This window comes from Eumetopias jubatus, unplaced genomic scaffold, assembly GCF_037043125.1.
Source record: "Eumetopias jubatus isolate StellerSeaLion01/CBP00866 unplaced genomic scaffold, mEumJub1_p1.0 scaffold_11, whole genome shotgun sequence".
NCBI lineage: Eukaryota > Metazoa > Chordata > Mammalia > Carnivora > Otariidae > Eumetopias > Eumetopias jubatus.
In genome coordinates, this window is record NW_028274817.1 from 77,940,637 (window position 1) to 77,959,811 (window position 19,175).

A 19,175-nucleotide genomic window follows, 5' to 3' on the forward strand; every position below is an offset into this window, starting at 1 on the left:
ATACATTAATTGTAGGAGACCTCAATACTCCGCTCTCAGCAATAGACAGATCATCTAAGCAGAAAATCAACAAAGAAACAAGAGCTTTGAAAGACACACTGGACCAGATGGACCTCATAGATATATACAGAACATTCTGCCCTAAAACAACAGAATACTCATTCTTCTCGAGTGCACACAGATCTTTCTCCAAAATAGACCACCTACTGGGTCACAAATCAGGTCTCAACCAATACCAAAGGTTGAGATTATTCCCTGCATATTCTCAGATAGAATGCTTTAAAACTGGAACTCAATCACAAGAAAAATTTGGAAGAAATTCAAACACTTGGAAGCTAAAGACCACTCTGCTCAAGAATGTTTGGATCAACCAGGAAATCAAAGAAGAACTTAAACAATTCATGGTAACCAATGAGAATGAAAACACATCGGTCCAAAACCTATGGGTTACTGCAAAGGCGGTCCTAAGGGGGAAATACATAGCCATCTAAGCCACACTCAAAAAAATAGAAAAATCCTGAATTCACCAACTAACTTTATACCTTAAAGAACTGGAGAAAAAGAAAGAAATGATGCCTAAGCCACACATTAGAAGAGAAATAATTACGATTAGAGCAGAAATCAATGAATTAGAAACTAAAAACACAGTAGATCAGATCAACAAAACTAGAAGTTGGTTCTTTGAAAGAATTAATAAGATCGATAAACCACTGGCCAGACTTATCCAAAAGAAAAGAGAAAGGACCCAAATTAATAAAATTATGAATGAAAGGGGAGAGATCACGACTAACACCAAGGAAATAAAAACAATTATTAGAAGTTATTATCAACAACTATATGCCAATAAACTGAGCAATCTGGATGAAATGGATGCCTTCCTAGCAAGCTATAAACTGCCAAGACTGAAACAGGAAGAAATTGACAACCTGAATAGGCCAGTAACAGTAACGAGATTGAAGCAGTGATCAAAAACCTCCCAAAAAACGAGTCCAGGGCCTGATGGATTCTTGGGGAATTCTACCAAACATTCAAAGAAGAAATAATACCTAGTCTCCTGAAGGTGTTCCAAAAAATAGAAACAGAAGGAAAGTATCCATTCTATGAGGCCAGCATTACTTTAATCCCCAAACCAGGCAAAGACCCCACCAAAAGGGAGAATTTCAGACCGATATCCCTGATGAATATAGATTCCAAAATTCTCAACAACATCCTAGCTAATAGGATCCAGCAGTACATTAAAAGGATCATCTACCACGACCATGTGGGATTTATCCCCGGGATATAAGGGTGGTTCAACATTCGCAAATCAATCAGTGTGATAGAACACGTTAAGAGGAGGAGAAAGAAGAACCATATGGCCCTCTCAATTAATGCAGAAAAAGCATTTGACAAAATACAGCATCCTTTCCTGATTAAAACTCTTCAGAGTATAGGGATAGAGGGTACAATTCTCAAGTTCATAAAATCCACCTATGAAAAACCCACAGCGAATATCATCCTCAATGGGGAAAAGCTGAGAGCCTTTCCCTTAAGATCAGGAACACGTCAAGGTTTCCCACTCTCGCCACTGTTCAGCATAGTACTAGAAGTTCTAGCAACAGCAATCAGACAACAAAAAGAAATAAAAGGTATTCAAATTGGCAAAGAAGAAGTTAAACTCTTTCTTTTCACAGATGACATGTGGAAAACCGAAAAGACTCCACCCCCAAATTACTAGAACTCATACAGCAATTCAGTAATGTGGCAAGATACAAAATCAATGCACAGAAATCAGTTGCTTTCTTATACACTAACAATGCAACTGTAGAAAGAGAAATTAGAAAAATGATCCATTTACAATAGCACCAAAAACCATGAGATACCTCAGAACAAACCTAACCAAAGAGGTAAAGGATCTATACTCTAGAAACTACAGAACACTCATGAAAGAAATGGAAGAAGACACAAAAAGATGGAAAGACATTCCACGCTCATGGATCAGAAGAATAAACATTGTTAAAATGTCTATACTACCCAGAGCAATCTATACCTTCAACACCATCCTGATCAAAATTCTAATGACATTTTTCAATGTGCTGGAACAAACAATCCTAAAATTTGTATGGAATCAGAAAAGACCCCGAATCGCCAAGGAAATGTTGAAAAAGAAAAACAAAGCTGGGGCATCACGTTGCCGGATTTCAAGCTATATTACAAAGCAGTGATCACCAAGACAGCATGGTACTGGCACAAAAACAGACACATAGACCAATGGAACAGAAAAGAGAGCCCAGATAATGACCCTCAACTCTATGGTCAAATAATCTTCGATAAAGCAGGAAAAAAATATGCAATGGAAAAAAGACAGTCTCTTCAATAAATGGTGCTAGGAAATTTAGACAGCCACATGCAGAAGAATGAAATTTGACCATTCTCTAACACCATACGCAAAGATAAACTCAAAATGGATGAAAGACCACAATGTGAGACAGGAATCCATCAAAATCCTAGAGGAGAACATAGGCAGTAACCTCTTTGACATCGGCCGCAGCAACTTCTTTCAAGATTCATCTCCAAAGGCTAATGAAACAAAAGCAAAAATGAACTTTTGGGACTTTATCAAGATAAAAACTTCTGCACAGCAAAGGAAACAGTCAACAAAACAAAGAGGCAACCCATAGAATGGAAGAAGATCTTTGCAAATGACACAATGGACAAAGTGCTGATTTCCAAGATCTATAAAGAACTTCTAAAACTCAACACCCAAAAAATAACTAATCAAGTCACAAAATGGCAGAAGACATGAACAGACACTTCTCCAAAGAATACATACAAATGCCTAACAGACATACGAAAAAATGTTCATCATCATTAGCCATCAGGGAAATTCAAATCAAAACCATAATGAGATACCATCTTACACCAGTTAGAATGGCAAAAATGGACAAGGCAAGAAACAACAAATGTTGGAGAGGTTGTGGAGAAAAGGGAACCCTCTTATACTATTGGTGGGAATGCAAGTTGGTACAGCCAATTTTGAAAACAATGTGCATGTTCCTCAAAAAATTAAAAATAGAGCTACCCTTATGACCCAGCAATTGCACTTCTGGGTATTTACCCCAAAGACACAGATATAGTGAAAAGAAGGGCCAAATGCACCCCAATGTTCATAGCAGCAATGTCCGCAATAGCCAAACTGTGGAAAGAGCTGAGATGCCCTTCAACAGATGAATGGATAAGGAAGATGTGGTCCATATATACAATGAAATATTACTCAGCCATCAGAATGAATGAATATCCAACTTTTACATCCACATGGATGGGAGTGGAGGCGATTATGCTAAGCAAAATAAGTCAAGCAGAGAAAGTCAATTATCTTATGGTTTCACTTATTTGTGGAACATAAGGAATAGCATGTAGGACATTAGGAGAAGGAAGGTAAAAAAGGAAGAGGGGGAAATGGGACAGGGAGATGAAACATGAGAGACTCTGGACTCCAAGAAACAAACTGAGGGTTTTAGAGGGGAAGCGGGTAGGGGGATGGGTTAGTCCCCTGATGGGTATTAAGGAGGGCACGTACTGCATGGAGCACTGGGTGTTATACGAAAACAATGAACCATGGATCACTACATTAAAAACTAATGACGTATTTTATGGTGACTAACATAATAAAAAAATAAAATTTAAAAAAGGTAATAACATACATATGTATCATTATTTATTAAATTGTGCTTTTATAGCTCCTATGGTCATGTCCAAGGTTAGCAACCTAGGAAAACTGGTCACCCAAAAGTTTATTTTATGATTTGTAAGATTTTTTTAAAGTTGCCTTTTCATTTCAGAAGACAATTTTACAAGAAAGACTATGAGTCTATATTGTAAAGATATGCAAAAGATAATGAAGTTCCATTAATATTTCATGGATAACAATTATGATTTTTTTATAATATTCTTCAAAATTCTGATATTTTCTGAGTACTTTTTCATCTATTCTTTGAACACTCAGATGAAGTATTTTTTGAAATTTCTATTATTTCAAATGCATGATTGTACAGATCTCATACATGATGATTATTTAATTTGTTCATGATTGATGACTGTAAATTTTACTTATCTGATCCACTAACATAACAGTGCATGACTGTCAAATATGAAATGTGTGTGTTTAGCAATTTCAACTTTTAGCTATAATTTCTGAGGACCATTTGCATCTAACATTTACATCATATGCAAAAAGAAAATAATTCTGGCTTGAGAGTGGGTTTTTCTGTCACATGGCTCCATTATCTATTAGCCTGTGACATTAACAAATGACTTCACCTCGCTTGTAAAATGGGGAAGATAACAGTAACCACTTCATCAAGCTACTTTTTCATTTAGTTAACAGATGATTTTGAAGGTTTGATATGTGTAAGGCTTTCTTCTAGACACCAAAGATATGGCAGTAAGCAAAAGGAAAACCTCCCTTCCCTTGGGCCACTTCGATTCTACTGAAGGATGCATGACATAAATGCATATTATAAAGTGGGTAATAAAGAAAAATAGAATACAAAAAAATCCAGGAAAAGGAAATTAGATTGAAAGGGTTTTGCTACCTTAGATGGATGCTTACGGAAGCCCCTTCTGGGTGATATCTGAGCAGAAATATGAATGAAGAAAAGGCAAAATACGGGGGAAGACTGCTCCAGGGAGAGTAACATGTACAAAGACCCTGAGATAAAAATAAGCTTATGTTTTGAAAGGAGAACAGAGCTTACATATATTTCGCCTTTACTATGTAGCAGGCTCTGTTCTGAGCACTTAATATTTATTATTCATTGAATTTTCTCCATAACTCTAAAAGTGAGGTGCTACTGTGATTATCAGCCTCATTTTATAGACAAGGAATTCAAGACAGAATGTGTTTAAGTAACCTGTTGATGTCACACAGCCAGTGATGGAAAGTCAGGATAAAAACCCAGGTTTGAATCCAGAGCCTGTAGTGTGACCTACCAAGCTACTCTTTTATGCCTATGGCAGCTTCCGTGTAACTGATGAAGGAAGAAAGGTCCAGAAAGGGGCCCACATTTGTGTGATGTGCCCACATTCACACAGCAAGTCAGGACAGATGTTGGGACCAGCATCCAATCTCAGTGCTAGAACTGAAGGCCTAGTCATTCCTTCCCAAAATGCTCACTGAGCCTCCTGTTATGCCAAATCCTATGCCAGGCACCAGGGACAGATGAATAAGGGCGACCCAGAGAGAAGAATTCCCTGATATCATGTCAGAAATGTAACTTATGCAGCATTACTCTAATTTTTGCGGTTAGTGTCTCTCCCCTGCTATGCCCTGTCTTTCCCCATACTATTCTTGTCTTTTCCTGGCCATCTCTGTCTGGTGACATATCTGTCTCCCCTGCTGAACTGTGAGCTCCTTGATGGTAGGGAGCAGGATTGTCTCAGTCAGTCCTCAGCCTAGCATCTAGTAGACATAAAGGGAACAGCTTTTGAATAAATTACCAGGTATTTGTTCCACTGATAGACGTATAGATGTGTGAAATGATATACAATATATTCTTTGCATCATTGATCACAATGACAAAAAATAAGAAATAACTGAAATATTTAAGGAACCGGTTAAAACTATCAAGGCCAGAAATTTTATGCAGTCATTAAAATATAAGACAATTTTTATTTTTAAATAATTATTATGCTATATTTTATTTTTTCTTATAATTCCCGCTAAGTTGCCATGAGATTATAGTTAAGAACTGCTAATAGCTCATAGTGTTTTAAAGCTTATAAGGAACTTTGGGGACAATCCAAACAAACCACCTCTTTTCTTACTTGGGCAAAGTGAGTCAAAGATGATGTATAATTTGCATAAGAACACCTCTTTGGACTCCCAGGCAGTCATAATATGCCCTATATTTTGAGGACCAGGAAGCGTTGGTAATAGGGGAGCAGGTAAACATATAGGTGAGACTTTGGCTGCATTTGAGAGGCTTTTTTTCTCATACTTTTCAGCAAACTGTGCCTCTTTCACAAATAAATTTGCTTGTTTGATCCAGGCACTGATGCAATTCTTCAGTGGGGAGTGTGATCCAAGGCTTTGGGGCTAAATATCATCCTTTGAAGGCCTGGGTCTTCAGTGTGGGGATGAGCTGGAGGGTTTCTCCAGATTACTAGCATAAGAAGAGCCCTGAAAGACAAGCAGCTTCCCCAAAAGCTGTATTTCATTATGGATAAAGAATCAAGACCCCCCCCAAACAGGTAAATTAACAGATTTCTCATATCGCAAATAAGGCAATTATTAAGAATTACTCAACTTCCCCTGTTCCATCAACCTATTTAGGACTGGATGTTGCCCTGTATATCAGGTCATTCACCCAATACCAACCATATACCTCCACTCATTGCCAGGTCCAGTCACAATTTCTCTGCTGCCTGCTGCCTCCCTGAGACCAGAATTATGGACAGGTTTCCAGTGCCCTTGTTACACTTTTGTCTTTGAAAACAATTCTGTTGGCAACAGCTAGAGTCGCCTATTTACTGATCTCTCTGGGCACTGTTGTCTTTAGGGACCTAACCCAGCATAGGAGAATGTAGATTCTGAGATGGGATAGGCAATGGAGATAGAATATTTACAGAGAAACTTGACAGTCAGAAGGCCTGGTATGCAATAAGAAAATCCCAGGACCTCAGTTCTGCTCCTGGTTCTGCCACCAATCCCCTGTATGACCTTGAGCAAGTCATTCCATCTCTCTCCAAGCCAGTGTATCCTTAAAACAGTGAGAAACCTGACAGCTAAAGGCACTTTAGGGATCCTCCCAACTCTCAGATTCTAGAAGTCCATAAATTTCATGGATTCAGAGTATTACCTGGCTGTTATTCCAGTATAAGTAGAGGAATCAAATTAGTTCCTGGGTTGCAGCAAAACTTGATGGTTAAGGGCCTAGACTCAGTACTCTGTGTCCCAGTTCTCCTTCTTAATTACTATGTGATTTTGGGAAAGACATCTGAATTCTCATATTCCATTGTCAAGTAGAGCTGACAATAAGACAGACCCCATTGGAGTGACTATAGCACAGAAGAAAAACTCAGTGATGTAAGGAGAGATCTGACCAAGGAGGATTTATATAAAGAAGTCTACTTAGGTGATGTCCTTTTTATATGTGTGAAAATGGACTTCCAGAGAGATAGCAGTTATCCTTTTCTAAAAATACCTTGGGGACAAAGGGACTATTTGGACACTGAAAAGTGGGGCTAAAAATATTTTTATCCAACTGTGTGCCCTGCTTTGTACTAAATGCCTTATAACAATGTTACATTTAGGCCTCCCCACAGAGGGCTGAGTACCAGGTTCTGTTACTGGCTCACTGTTACCTGTTAGTAAGTGGTAGATTTGGGATGTGATTTCAGTTTAAGTCTGTCTGGTTCCAAAGTTATTTTCTCTTCATGCCTAGGCCTACCTCATCATACCTCCCCCATCACAGAGAAATGGAAATTGCAGGTCAGTCAGTTTAATTCTGTATCAGAGGTATGGCATGAAAAAAAAAAAGCTTTAAATGATGTTTGCAAGTAGACTACAGGTGTGTCTCTTTTTAAGTATAGCATTCTAAAAACAGATCAATTAGGGCACGATTAGATTCTTAATAAGGCATACAAAAAGGATTCTTTACACCTGTCCTTAAAAACACCAACTCCTCTGGTACATTTAAAATACAATACAGATTTCTAAAATTGTATTTTCTCTACCTCAGCTTCACTGGCTCTACCCCTAGCCTGAGTCCCTTTTTCAGATTTGCTATACCCTCCTGGTGTAAGAAAAAGGGAACTTACCCTGAGTGGTTGCCAACATGACAAAATCATGACCTGGATTTGCAGGGAAAGTTTTAACATCAAATATTCCGTTTGTTGTTCCACTGTCTTTAATTATCATATATCTCTTTAACAAATGGGATAAAATAGCAAAATAAAGAACTTAGTAAAAATAAGTCACTTTGTACTTAACCAAGAGTAGTTTTAATAGAGTCATATAGGCAGAAGTTATGTGGGGAACTAAAAGTGATGTAGGAGGTAAGTGGGAATGATGTAAGATAAACACATGTAGAAGAGCTTGACAGTGAAAGGAAGGACATAAATAATACCACAGACAGCAGTTATCATGTGAAGGTTATGAATTTTTGTTTTAAACATGAACCCCAAGTCAGGACCTTACAAAAGACTGGTCTCTTCTGTGACAATATACACTCTAGGAGGAAGCATTGGGAATTGAGGAACACTCCTTATATCTTATAGGAATGATGGGGAAAGTTTTTGAAGAACCATTGTAGAAAACCTAGGATATCTAATTGCTGAATATTATGTCTAGAGAAAACATGGCAGTTGCTGGAATACTGGGGAAAGTGTGGGAGTAAGCCCTCTTGGCTTTCAGGAATGGGTCAGAGAAGGCTAGTGGTACAGCATCCAAAAGAAAGCAGGATTCCTTCTCTAAAAGTAGAGTGAAGGTGTGGAGGATAGATGGAGATAGAAGTCTGTTGATGTGGGTGGTATAGGTAAATCAGGCACTCTTACAAGTATTTTGACTTCAGAAGAAATAAGATAGGAAGTTAACTACTAAAGCTGAGTGTAGGATGGAATTCATTTTGTTTATTCATTTGTGCATTCATTCAGCTAGCCTATTAAGAATCTACCATATAGTGTGATTGGCCTGAGGGGTTTACAGACACATAGTTCCGGCCCTGGCCCAGAGTAGATATAATTGTATGTTTGGAAGGAATAAAGATAAGGAACTGAAAATAGTGTAGAAACAACAGAATTGGACATTGCAAGTCGGTATCAGACCACCTAGGAAATAGATCCTAATAGGCAAGTCCCTCTGCAATAGGCAGGTGGGAAGGATCTATGGTTGAGGAGCTGGCATTGTGGGCACTCTGGAAAGACCAGGGGGAAGGTCAGTGGTGAAGGTGATTAACAAAGTATTGGTCACAGTATTGAAGCTAGAAAGGAAACCTGGTGTAACTAGAGAGAGCTGATGGTTTCACAGACTGTAAAAAGGCAAGCATATGGCATTGAGTGAAGCTATATGTCTGGTAATGGAGTAGGATTTTGGCCTCATCCATTCTGGGTATCCTTAAGAAAGTCATTTAGCCTGATGTGACTATCCTAACCAGCTATTGCCACAGAGACATATTCACCTGGAGCATGGGTAATTTTGTGTTATCAGTTGATAGATTACTCTCCAAGTTCCAGGTTATCTGCATCCAGGTTTGTCAAAGGCTGTCTGCCTTCTGTGCCATTTTGGTCTATTGTGACTTCCATAGCAACATCAGGAAAAGCAAAACAAAAACATCTTTGAATTACCTGTACTGAATTATAATAGAATACACACAAGCTTTGGGGACCTGGGTTTGAATACTGGCCCCACTGCTTAAAACAGTAAAGTGAACTTAAGCAAACCACTTTTCCATTCTGAGTCTTACTTTCCCAATCTGTGAAATATGTTCAGGAATGATTGTCTTCCAGGATTGCTGTGCCAATTCAGTGAGATAATAGAGGTAAAGCAGTCACCATAGTGCCTGGCCTACCTATTCATGGTACTCATGAAACATGATTGCCTTATTCTCTTTAATTGGGAATACTCACATCATTGCTGTGAGTAAGGTTTGAAGCCTAGCACAGGTCAGTAGCTGAGCTAAAGACATGGAGGTACCCTCTCTGGTTTCTCAATCTTCTATGACAGAGTTCATTGAAGGTTACCATTCTCTTCCTTCTTCCTTCTCTCCGTTTGTGGCCCTAGGAACAGGATGCCCCCAACTAACCATATAGCATATCTAATGTGTTCAAAACACTTGGCTACAAGTGACAGGATCCCAACTCAAACTAGCTTAAGCAAAACAAAGGACTTTATTGGCTCGGATAGCTAGGAACTTTGGGACTTCAGGCATATCTGGATCCACAAGTTTCAAATTATGTTCTCCAGGCTCTTTCTCCCTATCTCTAATTCTACTTTTCTCCTCATGGTAAGAATATCAAACCCCTAAGATTCTCAGATTAATGTCATCCTAATCTAGAGACTTCAGCATGGAGGGGGAGCAAGACACTTCTTTCTCCCACTGTCTACATATATTCAATCTAGCAATGGACTCTGATTGGGCCTGCTTGGGTTCTATAGCCATCCTCAGAATTGCTCTTGTGGGGTGGGTGTGGGTGAAGGAGTGGAGGAATTGAGAACTCTTATCTGGCCTAGGCTGTGGGACATGGTCACTCTGGGGAAGAGTGAGAGGAGCACTGCAAGGTGGTCAATAGCCCCAGCAGAACCACAAGGAATGGGGGAAGGGCTAGAGTGCTAAGCAGACAACTACAGCTCCCCCACTAAATACAGTCACCGGACATCATTCCCCTGTCAGTCATGGTGTGCCATATGATATAAAACAGTGTGGAATGGTGAGGCACACAGTCTCCTGGGAAGGCAAACTAGTACAGTACACCATGGGGAGGTGTGGTACACAGTCATAAGATGAGAGACACTGTGGGGAGCTCAGGGACACTGGTGAGGAACAGCGTTGCTGCACACATACCAGAAAGCCCAGCCTCATCTTCAGCTTCTGCTCCCCCTCACCACCCAGTCTTTCATGACTACCAACTCTCACGCTTTGCTCTTTTCCTTGTGTTGTACCTTGTACTCTCTCCACACAACCTGGCTATTTCCTCACTGAGCACCTCCCTTCTTAAGCCATCCCCTGCAGCTGAGTAGCATTTCATACACTTCCTTTGGGGAAGATTCAACCCTGATCACACTGTATTATAGCACAGGACACTTATTGAGGGCTTGATGGATAAAATAAGTGAGATCATATTAATAGAGCAAATAACTGAACTCATCCTCATTCAACAAACATTTATTAACACAGAAATGAATAAGGCTTGGCCCCCTGTTCTCAGAATGCTTGGTGCAGAGGGGCAGACAATCACAAAGCTCCAGTAGAATCACAGTAGAATATTACTGAGGTACAAAGTACTTTGAGGCACAGTGACAGGGATATAGGTGTGAGGAAGAAACAATTTTCCAACTTATACCTGCCTAGAGCATTCAGAAAAGTCTCCAGGGAAGTTATCTGTGAGTTGGGTCTTGAAGGAGGAATAGAAGCTACCAGGTAAACAGTCAAAGGAGCTCTACAGGATGGGATCAGAGATGGAGGTATGTAAGCGGTTCAGGGAACCAGGCATGAATGATGGAATAAGGAAAAAAGAGGGAGTAAAGGAATGAGTGAGACTGTCAAGCACAAACCCAAAGTTTTACTATATAAAGGTCTTGTTTCTCCATGGAGAGGGAAGTGGAAGAGAGGGTGGGATGTCCTCAGATATGGGTCCCTGCCACTTCCTTCAATCAGGCCATGGGGCTTGAACATCAAAGCCAGAACTTAAGTTGTAATCTAATACCCCTAAGCCACTAAATTGTTAAGAACCGCTTTTCAGTAGCAAAGAATTTATATGAATAATGCAGTTCTAAATGGGAGAGAGTCCCTACTATTTTCATCTTTCTCGGATGCAGTTGATTCTTCCTAAGAAACAGCTCTTTAGGAAATCAGATGGGGTGTGGAACTTGAAAAGGGAAGGTAGGCTAGAGTTCAGGCCTTGCACTGATCTCACAATTGAGTAGTAAAATGATGGTTGACTATTTTTTTCAAATTCTATTTATGTATCAAAATAAAACTCAAACAAATATTAACAAGCCTTTTTGTCTTGTTATTCCTATCTCCTTTTAGTTTTCATACCTGTATGAATTTTAATATGCTTAAATTTAAAAATAAAACTTTGTTTTTTAAAATATTAATATTTTTTCTACTTGTTTTTAATTTAATTTTTTAATTTTTATTTAAATGTTTTTCTTTAAAAATTTTTATTTTTATCCTTCTTGTTTAAATATTTAGTTTTTATTTAAATCTCACAAATTGGATTTCCTTAAAGTTATTTATATATCTTAAAATTCTCTATTTTTCTCTTAACTTTTCCTTTTTAATTTTTTTAAATTAAAAAAATTAAACAAATTGTGTCTGTCTTGAATTGTGCTAAATTTTTTTTCCTTTAAAACTTTTCTGTAAACTTAAATTTGAATTTTCATTCCATTCTGTATTTTTGGAAATTTTCTTAAACTGTTCATGAATTTTGCTAACCTCTCATTTTTCAATACATACATTTTACGGTCTAATTTAAAGAGTTATTTATATTAACATTTTATTTAAACTTTTAAGAGCTCCCCTCCCCTTTTAAAACTTTCTTTCACTTTTAACTTTTTTGTGAACTTTCATTTTTTATCTTTGTCCTTCTTTTATTCATTTTACCTTTTGTAAACTAAGAATTTCTAAAATTTATTTTAAGCCTTATTTTATTAATCATTTTGGAATTTTAAATTAAAAAACTTAAATTTTGAAACATTTCTTTTAAAAATATTTAACTTAATTTTTTTCAACATTTAAAACATTTTATTTTAAAATTAAAAAAACGTTTTTTTCTTTTTAAATGTTTTAAGGCTTTTTAAAATCTCTTTTACAATATTCTTTTTTCAAAATATTTGACTAATCAGTCACAGCTAGAACACTAATTGTGAAGTTTTTTGGTAATGTAGGAATACTCCCTGATTTCCCATGGTATTTTTGTAGAAACAAATGACATATAGCACTCGCAGAACATCTCCATTCCCACTCTTCCCACCTAAAGCATTCTGTTCATTTAATTATGCTTTATGTGACCATTTTCAACCTCTTCTCCCTCCTCCCATTTCTTAAGGCTGAATGGTCACTAGTTAGTATTTTCTTTTCCTCTTACAGACCCACAAGCCATGTAAAATAGGTTCTTCATATCAAGGTGCTACTTGTCATATAGGTGCTGTTGTCATTGTACATGCCAGGTAGGTTTTTGTGAAATTTCAAGAGGTGCTTATTGTTGTTTGGGTATTATCATCGTCCATTCCAGGGAAGTTTGTGTCACTTCTGGATCCTTGTATATTCATTTCTTTCACTTTTTTTCTGGTAAGTGGTCTTGCAAGACTAATCTTTCTCTAGACCCTGCTTGTGATAGAATAGTAAATACCCTTCACTGTAGAGTAAGTCCTCAATGGTAGCCTTGGTGATGATGGCATCATCACAGCTAAACCACTGGTCTTTTTGTTGTCGGATAAAGCTGGTGTAGTGTCCACTTTCCAAAGTTCCATGGTGATTAATCACTGCAAACAAGGAATACTTATTCTCATTGGATGTACAGTCTGTTGGTGGCTGGCCTTCTTTCATTCTGCTCTCCTTAGTGGAGGCCAAAAATGGAGTCATGTCCAGCTCCAAGGGAAAGGAGATAAAAGTATTAATCTTTCGCCTCTGTTTACCTACATGTTCAAATCGCTTGAGATGAAAACAGGCCACAATAGGTAATTTCTTCATTGTGAGTTGTTTGGTAGATTCCTGATAGCTTTGGCAACTACTACATTTGATTTTGGAACTGCTTCCTAGGTACTCTGGCCTTGTAAACCACTGTAGGCAGTCTGTGAGTGAGGGAATTCCTGGTATGTGGTCATCCCTACTCACTGTGCTGTCAGCTCTTTCTGGACTCTGGGAACTGAATGTGGCACAAGAGCCAGGCAAGTCCAAACTGATGTCCCAGCATGGGTCTATTGTGGTAGAGACACTATGGCAAGCTTGACATGTGACATCTGACTGCAAGCCACCTGTAAAGATTTGGTCTATGATGCAGTTACAGCAGTTGGGGTTACTGGCCTCCTGTGCAACACTATCATCTTTGCTGTGTCTATGCAGCACATCTAATATTGCAATGAGGAACTCATGGGCATCCTGCTGCCGGTACCCTGCTAAGTGTTCTGCATGAATCCATATTAGATGCAATAACTTATAGGGAATGTGAGGAGTTCGGCTCCCAGAGTACATAGCATGAAAAAGAGAAGACATTTCACAGACAAGACACAAGCTGGGGCTTGTCATTATACATTTATGCTTGTCAGAGAGAAAGAAATCTTTCAATAGAGGAATATGGGTAAGTGCCTGGACAATACAATTCATAAAGCATGTGTTCCCAAGATTGATAAGCCCTCTCAGGCCTACAGTATAGACTGACTTTTTTCTCCTCTTTTTCTTGGGTTTCACCAATTTTGGCTCCTGTTCCTTTGACTCACAGGTTGAATGCTTCTCTTCAACACCTGATGCCATACACTGCTGTTGAGAAACATCTGTTGAGGTGGAAGTTAGTAATTTCAAATTTTTCTCTTTTGTTTCTTTGGCAATTCGTTCCATGTCTTTGTCATATACATAATCCTTACACATAAAGCAATATATAACCCCATGATAGAGGTCTACAGCTAAATTGTGCTGTTTTGTTTCTGCATGTTTGTGAATATGTTTCTCAGTAAAGCAGCCAAAAAAGACACAGGAGAGACAAGAGTGGAGTCTGTTCATATGGGTACTACATACATGACAGATGCACGACTTTGCCTTATGTTTCCTAGTTTCTGGGGTCCCACTCCATATGAAACGCTGGTAAATCAACCTCAGGTTCTTCCGCCAGTTCTTAGCCACTTTAAAGCTCTCCACATGAGAGCAGCCTGTAGGTCCCTGATCAAATTCCACCTCCAGCAACCAGTCCGCTAAACCACCTCGATCCCCAGAGCCACCTAGGTCACTAAAACAGCTGTGCAGCATCTGGGGCCTAGACCTCGGCCTGGATCTACGCCGCGGTCTGCGCCAGGGCTGGGGTCGGGTCAGAGGCGGAGGGGGAGGATGGGATGGAGGCTGGGGCGGGGCCAAGAGGCCAGGAGGGCCTCGGGAGCGGGCCCGGGGCGGGGGCCGAGGGCGGGGCTTGCGGCGCGGGCAGAGGGGCGAGGAGCTGCTGTAACAGCGAGGGGGGGTTGAGGGGAGCACCTTCTTATCGTCGCCGCTGTCACTCCACGTCAAGTTCTCAGGAGCAGGCTTACGCTCTTGTAACGGCTCCAGCTTCATCTCCTCAGCTCCCTGGCCTGAACACGCCTTTGCCGCCCCCACCGCCTCCTCCTCCATTTCCCCCGCCTTTTCAGCCGCCTCCTCGGGAGAGGCTCCTCCCCCACCTCCCGAGCTCCAGCGGACCAAAGAGCCGGAGGGCGAGTCCCGAACTTGGGCCATCAGCTCACCGCCCGGCCTGAGAAGAAGGGCGTCTGGAATGGAGCTGCGACTGTAGATGGAATGAGACAGGGATTTCTGTGAATGATCTGGCCAGCGTCATGGCCGCGGTGCGCCATTAGCGCCCCCGGGACCCCTCCCACCTTGAGCTCAGCCAGAGGCCGCTGCGTGCTCCACCCCCTCCACTCTGGAGCTCCCGGAGCTGCTGTGGAGACCAAGGCGGTTACCTGGTTTAAAGGCGATCCGACCGTGCCAGGAGGGGGGCTGGGGTGGGGGAATAGGCGGACAGAGGGAGGAAAACGTGTGTGTATGTGTGTGTGTGTGGTACGGCCTGAGCTTTAGGGTGAAGATAGAATCTTCTTTAAAAAAGGCGCCACCCTCTGCCTTTCCTGCGCCCTGCGCAGCCTCGCTTTAGTACAGCTTCCTCTGACGTTCTTTCCTTATATTCTAAAAAAAAACAAAACAAAAAAACAAAAACAAAAAGAAACACACAAAACAAAACCCCAAAACAAACAAGCAAAAATAACTGGGGCCAACATTTTACCTTAAAAATGGCTAAGGGGACCACCTATGGAAAATGGGCTCAGGGAAAGAAAGTGTCCTTCTGCTCCCACCTTACCTATGCTGCTGGGGCTGGGTGTGTTCCACCCTTGCCCCTACCTCCAAGCGCACTTTTGGTCAGCCAAGCTCTTGCGCCCTCTCATGCTCTTTTCGCGCTTGTGTTCCTTCTCACACTTCGTTTCTTGTTTCCTTCATTCCCTATTTCTCAGAGAATTCGGACTCCTTCTCATGCCCTCCACGCGTTCACCGCCCCTGTCTTAAGTGTGCGACCCCCAAAGTCTCTGCCCTTTCCCGCCTCCGTCCCCGCAACGGTCCCGGCCCCGCTGTTTGTTTAAAGGTCTGGGTTACCTTGGGCCACAGGCTCGTGATACAGAACGTCAGCAGCTGCTGCTGTACAGGCGCTCCTCAGCCAACGTTCTTTCCTGACCTCTCCTCAGGGCTGGTCACAAGGGGGCCGCCCCCTGGCCCCTCCCCTCTCGACGTGTGGCCCCCAGCCCCGGATTCTTCTCTCCTGCAGTCATGAATGTCACCGCTGTCCTGTTTGGTCAGACCTCTTCCTGAAACAGATTCTACTGGAGGTAACCACAGCGACAGATTCTAGAGAAAGCCCCTGAAATGGAGGTTCTGGTCTCACCTGGCTCCAGGCCAGCACTCCGCAGCGCGGGGGGGGGGGGGGGGGGGGGGGGAGATTCATTAGAGTGGGGGTTGGGTGGTTGCAAGGATGGCAACTCTCTGGCACAAATCCCTCGGACCCATCAAAATCTGATCTCTGGGAGTTGAGAGAGGAATATTATTCTGAAGTGTGGTGAGAGGAAGCATTAGTAAGGGCTTCAGACTCAGATAGGAGAGCCCAGGCACTCACTAGCTGTGTGAGCTCAGATCAAACACCTAACCTCCTTGAGCCTTAGCTGTGTCGTCTATTAAACAAAAGTAGGGATAATAATCCTAACCTGTTATGAACACTAAATCATAGTATATATAAAGGATCTTTGTGGCACCTGTTTCACATCTGTTTCTCAGTTCCCATCTTAAAATCTGCCTGTAGCACAATGCCTGATACTTACAGTAGAGAAAAAGAGAACACTTGTGTCTTTCCAAATTCTGAGTTATTGCTCAGTTCACCAGATTATCCCTCCTAAACAGTTCATGTTTGGGAACACCCACTCAACAAGTGTACATGGATCCCATAACTGTCTTACTGTGCTAGGTTGTGCTGTGAGAAATACAGAATAAATTTATTTGTGTCCTCCAGGAGTTCATAGCCCAGGAGATTTTTCCTTCTCTTTAACAGACACAGCATCCAAGGCCACAACCCCTGTAAAAGCTGCTATCTCTAGGGCTTCTTGCCCTTCCTGTCCAATCCCAAGGATATTCCTGCTCATCAGTGAAGATGTTTAATGCTACATTTAATCTCTCTGGAACAGTCAGGCACCTCCTTTCTAAACCTCAGGATTAAGATTCAGTTCTCTCAGGCTCAGGGGTGGTATCATAGGTTCCTTCCCAAAATGAATGTCAGCGATTTTAGGACATCAAAGAGATTCAATAATCTATATGAATTTTCAGAGCAAGCACAGATTATCATGATCTTGGAGAGAAAAACCACCATAACTGTCCTGTAGCCCAGAGTGACTATAGGTTGAGACAATTAAATGAGAGTTAGTCTTCAGATGAATGTTTGCAGGAATATTTGCCTGGGAGACAAGACAGCAATGCTCTTATACTTTCCCACCATTATTAGTTGTGTTTGTAAATTTAAGCAAGCTACATATCATTTTTACAGTTCAGTTTCCCTAAGTAAGAAAAGGTTTGGTTTGACCTGTTAGCAGTTCTTACCATGAACTTAGCAGAAATCCTAATGAGGTTTCCAGTTCATAGATACTTGACCCCCAAGTCAGCTAATGACCATGTGGCTGACTGGAAAGGCCACTGCTACTCTCATGGCTTTAACTGCCATAACTTCACACCAGAGAGGGAAGGCTTACTGTTTTCAGGGTAGAATTTTCAGTTTCTCTGGATGTGACTAAGCTTTCATTAGAGGAGCCTCGGGAGTTGGGATGACCTATTTAAACCAATATGCCTTTTGGCAGATTAGTTTGTCTTCCTCTAGAGTTTCCAAAGGACTTTTAATTAAGTAATAATAATAGCAAGGATAGCAGAGTTTTCCAACACCATGGAACTTGGCTTTGTGTAATATTAGAGATTTTAACTTGGGATTTAGACAGATTGTACCAGAGTATGGAAGAGCACACATACAAGGAGGCAGTAGTTGAAAGAAGCAGAAATGGAGTCACCACTGAATACCCAGGAGGATTTTGAGGGAAGGCAGGGTCAAAGAGAGGAAATGGCATGCCCTCTTGCTGGTAAGTGGTTGAGTGGCACAGGGGAAGGTGAAGGCCTCTCATGGCTTGAGAGGAAGTCCCTCCTATCTCCCTCACTTCCCTCCATCTGAATTACCTTTTGTTTTGTGTGTCCTCCTTTGGCCAAAATCTGGAGTGGGATAAGGAGAGAGCTTAGTGGCCCTGTAAGTCCCAGCAGTGCCACCCTTACCTGAAAAACAGCCGGTCATTGCCTCCACAAACTAGCCTGTTCTACCCAGACCAAACCTTGTGATTCTAATCCACTTCCTGACAATATAGCCCTGAGGGATACAACAGGGAGAGGGGGCAGGTTATCAGGATTCCCTGAAAGTAACCCCAGAGGTTCTGCCCCAATTCCATCCCCAGAGTTGACTTTTGCCTGGACCCATCTCCAAGGATCTGGTCACCCTACTGATTTCCCCCTGTTTTATACCTAGCTCAAGTGTTCCCTCCTCCAGGAGGCCTTCTCTGATCCCCCAGATCTGGAGGGTGTCCCTCAGAATACAGCAGCCCTATACAGACAGGGCCCTGCTGGACCCAGCCTCTTATGTATGTATGTATGTATGTATGTATGTATGTATGTATGTATGTATTGAGAGAGAGCATGAGAGAGCATGGAGAGAAGGGGGGAGGGGCAGAGGGAGAGAGAATCTTAAGTGCGCTCCACACTGGGCTTGGAGCCCAAAGTGGGGCTCAGAGCCCAATGCTAGGCTGGATCTCATGACCCTGAGGTCATGACCTGAGCTGAAATCAAGAGTTGGATGCTAAACCAACTGAGCCACCCAGGTGCCCCTGGACCCAGCCTCTCTCTCCCTCTCTTTTTTTTTAAGATTTTATTTATTTGACAGAGAGAGCACAAGCAGGGGGAGCGGCAGGCAGTGGGAGAGGGAGAAGCGGGCTCCCCCCCGCTGAGCAGGGAGCCCGATGCAGAGCTCAATCCCAGGACCCTGAGATCATGACCTGAGCCGAAGGCAGATGCTTAACGACTGAGCCACCCAGGCACCCTCTCTCTCTCTCTCTCTTTTTAAAAGATTTAATTTATTTATTAGAGAGAATGAGAGAGAGCATGAGATGGGGGAGGGTCAGAGGGAGAAGCAGGCTCCCCAATGTGGGCTCAATCCTGGGACTCTGGGATCATGAC

General features: G+C 41.5%; 1 protein-coding gene across 1 annotated transcript; it reads right to left on the reverse strand.

Moving 5' to 3' along the window:
* Positions 1-12,499: 12,499 nt before the first annotated feature.
* USP51 (ubiquitin specific peptidase 51) lies at positions 12,500-15,119 on the reverse strand. The gene has a single exon (XM_028093093.1). It carries the CDS (start codon positions 15,117-15,119, stop codon positions 13,011-13,013), a length of 2,109 nt encoding a protein of 702 aa, XP_027948894.1. The 3' UTR covers positions 12,500-13,010.
* Positions 15,120-19,175: the final 4,056 nt, after the last annotated feature.

Coding starts and splice junctions, on each gene's coding strand:
- USP51 (XM_028093093.1), bottom strand. CDS start 15,119: ATGGCCCAAGTTCGGGACTCGCCCTCCGGCTCTTTGGTCCGCTGGAGC.